The sequence below is a fragment of the Mustela putorius genome, unplaced genomic scaffold, assembly GCF_011764305.1.
Source record: "Mustela putorius furo isolate JIRA1106 unplaced genomic scaffold, ASM1176430v1.1 tig00003972_pilon_pilon_pilon, whole genome shotgun sequence".
Lineage (NCBI taxonomy): Eukaryota > Metazoa > Chordata > Mammalia > Carnivora > Mustelidae > Mustela > Mustela putorius.
In genome coordinates this window covers 7,235,156-7,245,647 of record NW_025422115.1, presented here as the reverse complement: position 1 = coordinate 7,245,647, position 10,492 = coordinate 7,235,156, and the positions used below count along the sequence as shown (strand labels likewise).

General features: G+C 46.1%; 1 protein-coding gene across 2 annotated transcripts in view; it reads left to right on the top strand.

The window, feature by feature from the left end:
• The first annotated feature begins 2,439 nt into the window (after positions 1 to 2,439).
• TARS3 (threonyl-tRNA synthetase 3) overlaps positions 2,440 to 10,492 on the top strand; it is a 59,905-nt gene continuing 51,852 nt past the window's right edge. The window contains exons 1-2 of one of the 2 annotated variants that reach the window (XM_004759847.3): positions 2,440 to 2,931; positions 4,613 to 4,809. In XM_004759847.3, the coding sequence (XP_004759904.1) occupies positions 2,632 to 2,931; positions 4,613 to 4,809 (497 nt within the window). In that variant the 5' untranslated portion in view covers positions 2,440 to 2,631. The remainder of the gene's footprint in view (positions 2,932 to 4,612; positions 4,810 to 10,492) is intronic. The other variant, XR_001180710.2, reaches the window with a different exon arrangement.

Here is a 10,492-nt window from a genome sequence, read left to right as displayed (position 1 = left end):
TTCATCCATTCCCCTTCCCCAAAGTCCAAATAAGGGAGGCAAATGGAGGTGTGGTGAGAATCACTGTGCTGCATCATTCAGGTCACTGAGGGTGACAGTAATCTCTGCAATTCCTCCAGGACTATGGGATTGCTTTTGGTTTACTATTGAGAAAGTTCTAGTGGTTCCACTTGGTCTTTTCTACCAGACTAGCTTTAAGTCCATGGGTCAGGGAGCTACTGTGGACAGTCTGCCAGTTGCTGAGTATGTCTGTCTATTCAAACCCTGTTTTCCGAAACTGGGGAAATAACCACAGTAACCTGATGAGCTCACCATCAGATAGATCCTAGCCCAAACCTGGAAACAACCCAAATCTAACACACAAATGGATAAACAAATTGTGGTGTAGCCATATAATGGAATATTACCAGGGGTAAGTGAGGGGATGAGCAACAGACATACCCACAGACATGGATAGATCTCAGAATTATGCTGAATGAAGGAGCCAAAAAACCCCAGTACATAGTATATGATTCCATTTATAGAAAACTCTAGAAAATGCAAACAAATCTTTAGCAACAGACAACAGACCACTGGTTGTTTCAGGATTGGAGGTAGAGGCTGAAGAGAGACAAATTACAAAGGAGGTTGAGAAAACTGTTGAGGGGGGCCCTAAGCAGGAGGATAGCACTTGATCATACATGAGTCAAGGAGGAATGGGAGGAGTGGGAACCAGATGGCAGCAGGTTGAGAAGTGACTGGGAAGAGGGTGCAGACAGTGAGTCTGTGTTACTCTGTCCAGAAGCTTACCAGGGAAGGGAAGAAAAAGCATGGTTTCAGTGCCATACATTACAGAACTTCCCGCTGGAAGCTGTCTGTGGTTCCAGTTAGCTTACCCCAATTAGTTGCCCCCTTCAGCCCTTGGAATGCAGATCTGCTCCCAGAGTGGCATTCATTCGCCTCTCCACCTTTCTAATAACTGCCAACCTTTATTTTCCAGAGCAATTGCTCTCTGTTTTAATCTCATCAGTCCAACTAAGTTCTCCCATTCTGGAATTCTGATGGCCTTTATTACCTTTATTTAATCATATGATGTGTTCAATTAAATCTTACCAATGTTGAAAGGCACCATAGTGTTAAGTACATAGACACTGACATCAGATTATCTGAGTTTGAATCTCAGCTCTGTCGTGCAGTGTTTGTGTGACCTTGGTTAAATCACAGCCTCTCTGGGTGCCTGGGTGGCTCAGTTGTTAAGCGTCTGCCCTCAGCTCAGGTCATGATCCCAGAGTCCTGGGATCAGGCCTTCATTAAGAAGCCTGCTTCTCCCTCTTCCATTCTCCCTGCTTGGCTCCCTCTCTCACTCTCTCTCTGTCAGATAAATAAATAAATAAAACAATAAAAAAACCAAATAAATGAATAAATATTATAAATATACATATGTAAATAAATATATATTACAAATAAATAAAATTATCTGTCAGATAAATAAATAAAATCTTTAAAAAATCCCAGACACTTAGCCGCTCTGTGATTCAGTTTATCCATCAATTTACTGGACATAATAATAGTATTTTTTGCTCTAAGTACTAGAGGAGTTAGTAATTATCAAGAGCTTAAAACAATGTTTGCCACATTCTAAGCCCCAAGAATGTTAATAAAAATCAATTTGTGTTCCTCTTACAGGAAGGTTCATGCTCACGGTTACGTGGTATACAGGAATGTCGGGGGCGTTTGCCCTAACCTGTAGCGAGGAGCTAGCAATTGCCCCTGAGCTTTAAACTTCCTTAGAGGTCTTCCGTGCCCCCTGCCTGGCCCGGCGGCCGCTGCACTTGGTTAGCTTCGGCCTGAAAGCCAAAGATGGTGGACTCTCAACAGTGACTTTTCAAAACCTAGTCGCAAGTTGGAAGGATGGTGACGGCCAGAAAAAGAGCCACGCTAGGAAATCTTCCCAAGATTTTGGACAATTTGCGTTTCAACCAACTCATGGTGATATTCATGGCTAGCCCCGAAGGTGCGGTCAGCCTTTTCAGTCCCCACGCCACTCTCCACGTCTCCTGACCACTCCGCGTGACCACCGCGCCCTGTCCACCCCAAACACTTCACCGCAGCAGCGAGCCCAGCCTCAGCCCCAGCCCGGCCCTCACCCCACCCCTCGCCCCGCCTCCTGGCGGCTCCTATAACCCTAGCCCAGCAGTGCCCCGCCCCACCTCTGCCCGTCCGGCGGCCTTCCCGGGGCTCCTATAGTCCCCGCCCAGCAGTGATCCCCGCCCCTCCTTTTCCCGTCGCCCCGCCTCCCCATCGCCCCGCCTCCCCGAGGCTCCTATAGTCCCTGCCCCGCCGTGTGCCCGGCTCTGCCCCTCTCTATTGCCCCGCCTCTCCTCCTCGCTCCGCCTCCCCGCGGCTTCTATGGGTCCAGTCTGCGGAGAGCCTCGCCCTCCGTAACTCCGCCTTCCCGCGTCTCCTATAGTCCCCGCCCTGCCCCTCTTCTCGTCGCCCCGCCTCTCCGTGACGCCCCGCCTCTCCGTGACGCCCCGCCTCCCCGCTGTTTTCTGTAGCCCGGCCGCTATCTCCCGCTCCTTGCGGTGGCTACTGCGTTCACCCCGGCGACTGCCCGCTGAGCGGCGTCGGTGGCTTGGGGAGCCGGTGGACATGGCGGCCGAGGCCGTGGCTTCACGCCTGGAGCGGCAGGAGGAGGACATCCGCTGGCTATGGGCGGAGGTCCAGCGCCTAAGGGACGAGCAGCTGAACGCGCCTGACCGCGGCCAGGCGGAGGGGCGGTGCCTGACGCGGGAGGTGGCGCAGCTCCGGGCCGAGAACCGCGACCTGCGCCACCACCTCTACCGCCTGCGACTGTGCCTCGCCGAGGAGCTGAGCCGGCAGGCTAAGCTGGAGAGCGCGGCTCCGGCGGCGGAGGCGCAGGAGGCCACGCGCGCGGCGGCGGGCGCGCAGGTAACGGGGCGACGCGGTCACTGCGGGGAACGCGGGCGGGTGCCGCCTAGAGCCCGGGGCGGGTGTCGCGGCCGGTGCGACGGTGCATGGGTGCCGGTGATCCCGGCGGAAGGACGGGTGCGGCCGCGGCGCGCTGCAGGGCCCGAGCCTCACGGAGCGATGCGCTGTGCACCTGCTACAGCCCAGGGAACCGGTGAAGGGCCTGGACACCGTTTGGAGCCCTGTATTTCCAGCAGTCGCCGGACTGACTTAATGGTGTCATTTCTCAGCTTTTCCAGTAAATTGCCACGCATTTTCTCGGTAGCAGAAATAGCATTTTCCTCTCTTTGAAAAAGATGCTGGAGTGTTTAAAACTCACTGTTCTTTCCTTAGCATGAAGACCAACAGCTACGTAAATACTCATCCATTCCGTCTAATGAATGGCTGGTTCTGAGCTATTTACGACAGGTGGTTTTTGTTTTTGTTCACTTGTTGAGAGATGTGTATTTAGCTTTACTATTTAATAGAGTGTTTTAATATTTTGGTCCATTGAAGGACAAATTATTGTCGGGTAACATAATACATCTTCTGAAGTTCTAAAAGCTTTCTCAGACTGCGGGATGTTCTTGAGTTCTTTACCAAGGGTACTGTAGTGCAACATCTTCCTAAAATAGGGCATTTAAAGTGTGGCAGCAGCTACACAAGCATTTGCCAGCGACATTGTGTTTGAAGTTTAGGGGGAAAAAACTTCAGAGAGCAAAATATGTTGAATATACTAAACAAGAGTGTGTGAAAATGCACAGACAGGAAGGATGGAACCCCAGCAAATGACTTGCCCATCTAGAGTTTTAGGTGGTGGGTCAGGGAAGCCCAGCGTCCAACGTGGGACACCAGCTGACTGCTGGCATGTCCCTCTCCTGTTTCCAGTGTGTTCCTTTTTCTCCACATTGGTATGAGTTATTTATAACTTACCTTTATTTCTCAGCCTCCTTCCAGTCAAACCCAAGAAAAGAATGCTAAAATGAAGGAGGAAAGCAGGCCTGAGAGCGAGTTGAGTTGTTGCTAAGGAAATAACGTGAAATACTCCATGGCATTTAAATATTCTGGTACAGTTAATTGCCTGATTTTTAATTAAAACATAATAGCTAATTAAATTACGACACTAGTAGTATATTCAAAACCTTGCAAACCTTAGCTACCTGATGTCTTAACTTTGAGCTGAGCCAGCCACAAAGAACCAAGACGAAGTGCTTCTTCGTCTATTTAAGCTGAGACAGCAGAGTTTTTCTTTTGTGTTAAGGAAATTAGCCACCGTATAAATCATGAAAACAAACCAGAGTAGGTCTTGAGCATAAACAGTTGACAGGAGCAAAGGAGGAAAACCTGGCCTCAGGGGGATCAGACTGGTTGAGATCAGACAAACAGGAAAGACAACTGAGAACCAAGTGGGGTGGCATATGAGTAGGTGGTGAATTGTGGAACTGTGCATACACAGGCGTTGAACCTACGGTAGAGGGAGATATGGTAGTTAGAAGAGGGAGGCTTTGAGCTGGACCCTGAGACATAAGGAGGTGGAAAGTGAATGGGAGGAGAGTTAAAAAAGACCTGGGGTGGGCAGAGAATGGGGTGAGCCTTACTGCAGGTTGAAGCGGTAGAAGAAAGTGGGCTGCGTATGTTAACCTTGTATTCTAATGACTTTCAGGTGACAAATCAGCCAGATTTTGTGAAGGAAAGATTGAAGCTGTTTGAAATATTGAAGAAAGACCATCAGCTTCCATTTGCCGTTACTGACAAAAAGGGGAATACAAACAACGTGATCACAGTGAGAGTGGCTGATGGGAGAACAGTGAAAGGGGAAGTCTGGAAAACGACACCTTATCAAGTGGCTGCTGAAATTAGGTAAACCATATTTTGAAGAGATAGTCATGATGCAGTATTGTGCCAGAGCTTGGTGACAGTGTGGTCCTCAGGGACCATGAAAATATTTTTTATTACATGAATAAGTTAAATGTCATTAATTTTTCCCATCTGGCTTTGGAAGAGGGCATTTAAATAAGTAATTGAATACCAGGATAAAATTTCTTCCTCTTTAAAATGTCCATATTTTAAAGTTCTTTTTTTTTTTTTTTAAGATTTTATTTATTTGTCAGAAAGAGAGAGAGTGAGAGCAAGCAGGGGGAGTGACAGGCAGAGCTGGTAGGGGTAAAAGCAGGCTCCCTGCTGAGCAAGGAGCCTGATGTGGGATTCAATCCCAGGACCCTGGGATCATGACCTGAGCCAAAAGCAGGTGACTGAGTCACCCAGGTGTCCCCATATTTTAAGGTTCTAGGAAAAATATATAGTAGAGAAAAATGTATAATCTTGACAGGTCACGTTACATTGACTTGGTTCATCATCAAGATATTTCCATGAGATTTTACTGATCTTTCCTGGACTTGACTCCAAGTCTTCGGACCACGTTGGGCAGATCCCTGAAGGTTTCCAAGCCTGTTTCCTTTTATCTCTGTGGAATAATAATGCTTTTCAAGTTTACCTAATGAGGTTGTAAAAGTTAAGTAAAATCCTGCATATGAAAAATACTCTGAAAACTAAAGTGCTTCTAGAAACAAAACAACTTATTATAGATTGAAGGTGTATGTGTTAGAGCTATTATCAACCCTGGAATAAGTACTTTGACTTTCCCAGAAATTAGATACATTAGTGAATTTACATTATTTTGACCAATATTAATTCCCAGCATTAAATATAATTCTGTGGAAGTATAGCTCAAGACTGCCATGTGAATAAACTTGTACTATTTAAAAATCAAGTTTTTTCAACTATTGAAATATGTATTATTTCACAATATATGTATTGTGTTATATATATGTATATGATGGAATGGAAAATACATATATATATATATATATATATATATATATATATGCACTCTAACGGCCTCGCCCAACCTGTTCCCATGTTTTCCAGGAGAGATGAATAGGTGTGCTGGGGAAAAATGGGGTTTGAGGCAAAAATAAGTTTATGTTTCTTCATGGCGAGTCAGTTTGCATGTTGGCATATTAGAGACTGAGAAGTTCTGCATGAAAGAAACCTGTTTGAACTTGGGAAACAAAGTTATTTGATTATAGGATGGGTTCTTCATTGTGCCCTTAATTATCTGCATTTCCACAGGGTACCAGCCTACAAACCCCAAAATCAAGTTTCATGACAGAGGAGTTGCAGGAGTGTCTAAAAATTAAAGTTAGCCAAAACCAAAAGATGGGCAAAGCTGGTATATCAGGCAAAACCTGGTAAGAAGAAAGCAGCGATCATAATATTACTATGAGATACCAGAATTCAGGGCTGAAATCATCCAATGGGATATGGAGGCTTATTGTAAAAAGACACAAACCGTGTAATCCACAATGACTATTTGTCATGTACCTTTATGAGTTAAATAATGTAGCATTAGATCAGAAATACAAAATTATAGACACTCAGGAGTTGTAAGCTTTAACCTGTCCTTGGACAGGTTCTGGACAGATCACGTGTATAAACATTAGGGTTTACCACCACTGTGCGGTGGACTTATTGGCTGCTCATTAATCTCAGGTCTACAGACAGAGATCTCTTGGCACTGGTGGTCTTGTTTTTGGCTCCTCAGAACCTTAATTATATGTGGAAATACACAATTCCCCTATTCTGTAGGTAAAATGATATCCATTAGGAACTCAGTAAACATTAAATGATAGCAAGATAAAACAAAATAAAACTTGAAAATTAAAAAAAAAACCTCTTCAAAATAACTCAGGTAAAAGGAAATAAAAATCACAGAATTTTTATAAAATACTTCCATGAGAATATATATCAAAAATCTGTGGAATAGAGCTGGGATAGTGATCAAAAACAGATTTGTAGTGTCAAAGGCTTTTCTAAGAAGAAAGAAGAAAAGGAAGCAGACTAAGAATTCAACTCAGGCAGTTAGAAAAAAGGGCAGAGCTCTAAAATGAATTAGGGGCATCTGAGTGACACAATTCGTTGGGTTTTTGATCTCAGATCAGGTGGTAATCTCAGGATTGTGAATGGGGTTCTATGTTGGGCTCCTACTTTTTAAAAAAAGAGTAAATTAGAGAAAAAGTATTACATGGAAAACTATCTGAATAAGTAAGGGTTCAGTGAGGTGGCTAGATATAAAATAAATGAGAAATTAATAGCTTTATTAAATTATACTGCCTCTTTCCTTGGGTAGCTGAGAGTTGACTGCATAGGTGATTATTCCTGCTCTGGGGGAGTCTGAGCATAACAGATAATGTGGAAATCATAAAGGAAAAAGAAGGACAAATTCAAAAGGCACACAAAACAAAACTCGGAAGAAAAATGGCTATGTGTAAAAATGACATATAAAATGGGAAGTGACAGATATGAAAAAAAATGTACCCTATAAACCAAATGATTGCACTCTAAGTGTGTTTCAAATTAATAGAAAAAAGATGAAAGCTTCAACAGAGAGACAGATTATCTTAGAAGTATAAATGAAAATTATTATGTGTTCTCGATTTGTCTAAGGTTTATGAATAGCAGTTAATATTGATACAGTCTTGGGGAAATGGCACTGCTGGAGGGTAGATAAGTCTCTTTCAAACTTTCTTTTTTTTTTTTTTTAAAGATTTTTATTTATTTATTTGTTAGAGGGAGAGAGAGAGAGCACGAGCACAGGCAGGCGGAACTGCAGGCAGAGGCAGAGGGAGAAGCAGGCTCCCTGCCGAGCAAGGAGCCTGATGTGGGACTTGATCCCAGGACGCTGGGATCATGACCTGAGCTGAAGGCAGCCGCTCAACCAACTGAGCCACCTAGGCGTCCCTCTTTCAAACTTTTAAAGCCATAAAAACATACAGACCCTAACTCTTGGACCTAGTAATTCTATACATAGCCATTTATCCTAAGGAAATACCCTCGTAGAGGGCCGCCTGGGTGGCTCAGTCTGTTTAAGCGTCTACCTTTGGCTCAGGTCATGATCCCGGGGTCCTGGGTTTGAGCCCCATGTGGGGCTCCCTGCTCAGTGGGGAGCCTGCTTCTCCCTCTCCTGCTTCCCCCTGCTTGTGTGTGTGCTCCCTCTCTTTCAAATAAATAAGATTTTTAAAAAAAAGAGAAGGAAAAGAGTAAAAAAGGAGGCAAAGGATATTTCATAGTAGTTCATGAAAGAATTGTTCACAGAATGTGGTCCCCAAACCAATAGCATGAACATTACCTGGGAACTCAGAAGAGCAAAGTCTTGGGCCCTGCTCCACGCCTCTTGAATTAATTAGTCTCTGTGTTTGTGAGCCCCTCCATGAGTTTCTGAAGCAAGTCCAAGTTTGAGAACCATTGAGTTAGGCTAAACTGCTGTTTCAAGAGACCCCCACCCAAAGACCATTGCTTAAACAGGTAGACATCACATGTTCTCATATGACAGTCCAGAGATGACCAGTCCAGGCTGGTGGACATCTCTGGTCTGTGCAGTCATTTATGGACCTGGGTTCCTTCTATCTTTTTGATCTTCTATCCTCTTCCGGCTTGTCCGGAAGCTGAGTTCATGGACTCAGGGACTCACTTGCAGGCAGGGGGAAGACAGCTGAGGACCAATGATGCTTTGAGGGCCAGACCCCACAGTGACACACTTTGATTTTCTCTTACATCCTATTAGCTCACCTTTAGTCACCTGGCCACCCTAGCAGTAAGAGAGAAAGGGAAATGTCGCCCCTGCTCGCCGGCCACATATCCAGCTAAAGCATTCTCCCCACGGAAGAGGGAAATCCTGGTTTAGGGGACAATGTCTGCCACAATGTGCCCCTGTGGCATCCAGGAATCCATGAGATCCCTTTTTCATCATCCAGCACACTCAGTCCCTCCCCAGGCGAGACGGCTCTAGGTCCCATCAGCTGAAAGCGTGGGATTTCCAACTGATGTGCAGAGCACCCCGTGAGGCTGGTCCCTTATGCTCTAGCAACAGATAAGCTGGCAGACAGGGCTGCCCACCCCACATGTATATACAGTGGTGGAATACACAGGAAGCCACCACAATTGAAGTGTATTTGGAAGAAAGAGGAAGGAGCACTGAGGGATCAAGTAGTGTAGAGAAGCCATCAGATTCTGGGGGCAGTGATGGGGAAGGCCCGCAGTGCTTGGGTCAGCCTGTCTGGCCACCCTCTGTTTTCTGGTCCACAGTCCCCCAGAGGCCCTGATTTTGCTCTTTGGGAGGTTCCTCGTTGTCCATCCTCCTCCTCAGCCACATCTGAAGTACAGGACAGTTTGTCCCCGAGGCTGTACCCAGTTCCTGCTGGTGCACACTTGGGGGCTCAGAGCTTCTTTAAAGGATCTCACAGTCACAGGTATTTGTAAGCTGGGCTTGTCCTTTGGCAGTCCCGATCTTTCCAGGATAGTAGGCCTCTGGGCTGTTGGCTTCTAAATTAGCTCCACGTGAACTGATCTTGCTTAAGGAATTCTTCTACACAGAGACTTCTCACCTTTTTTTTCCCTGGCCTTTGACTTGGCTCATTCCTCTGTCCCTCAGTTTAATGGTCTGAGGTCCTATGGAACCACAGGCTGTGGGAGGGCAGCACCCTTACTCTGATCCCTGCAGTGGGCCTTGCCCCTACTGTCAGTCTTGACGTGTGGCCTTCGAGAATGTCCTCTCTGCCATTTGGGATGAAAGACTGTTTCTCCAGTCTGGCACAGCCTCACATTTCTGGACTCTTAATCAGTTTGGATTACAGGCCACAGGCAGAGCCTCTCTTGGCAAAGTCCCGTCCGTCCCTTCCATCTCCGCCTGCAAACTGGATATTTCTCACCTGGGCTGAGCTTGGTGGGGTGGTATTTTGCAAAAGCTGCAGTAGCTGTCCAGCGTTTGCCAACATTCTGCCTTTCTATGCCTGCTTCCTTTTGTGCTGCAGGCTTGTGAGCCCCTAAGTTTGCTCTCAGGCTTTACCAAACACGTTCTCAACTATTGAATCAAATATCTATCAATATTTGATACTTACCAAATATCGAATATCAAATGATGCCACGGCAAGGGGCACTGGCTTTCCACATCTCACTGCCCATTTGCTAAGCTGGTGCCATGTGTTTTGGTGTTCACCTCTGGGTCCTCAGTCTTCTGTATTAGTTAAGATCAGGCTAAGTCACTGCAACAGAGGCCACAAAAAATTCAGTGGTGTAAACAGGATCAAAGCCTTTCTCCAGTAGCAGTCTGGAGGTGCGGGGTGCCAGCTTGGCACGGCAGCACTCCTCTGCATAAGTCATTTGGAAACCTGAATTCCCACCGTTTGGTTGAATCATCAGTCTGTACATTCCGTGATGCGCTGTCTGCATGGGCCTGGGCAACAGTGCGCATGCGCTGTGGTGTGCAGAGGGTGGGGAGGGGTTGGAGAGGGGCTCTCCAAGGTCTTAAGGCTAAGATGCGGAAGTGCTACAGGCCACTTCACTTGCACCCGTTGCTTCCAGACCTAGTCACGTGACCACATCTGGCTGCAAGGAAGGCTGCAAACTCCTGCCCAGGAAGGAGGGAAAGGATTTGAAGAACCCTTAGCAGTATACACAGCCATTAAAAATGAAAATAAAATTCTAC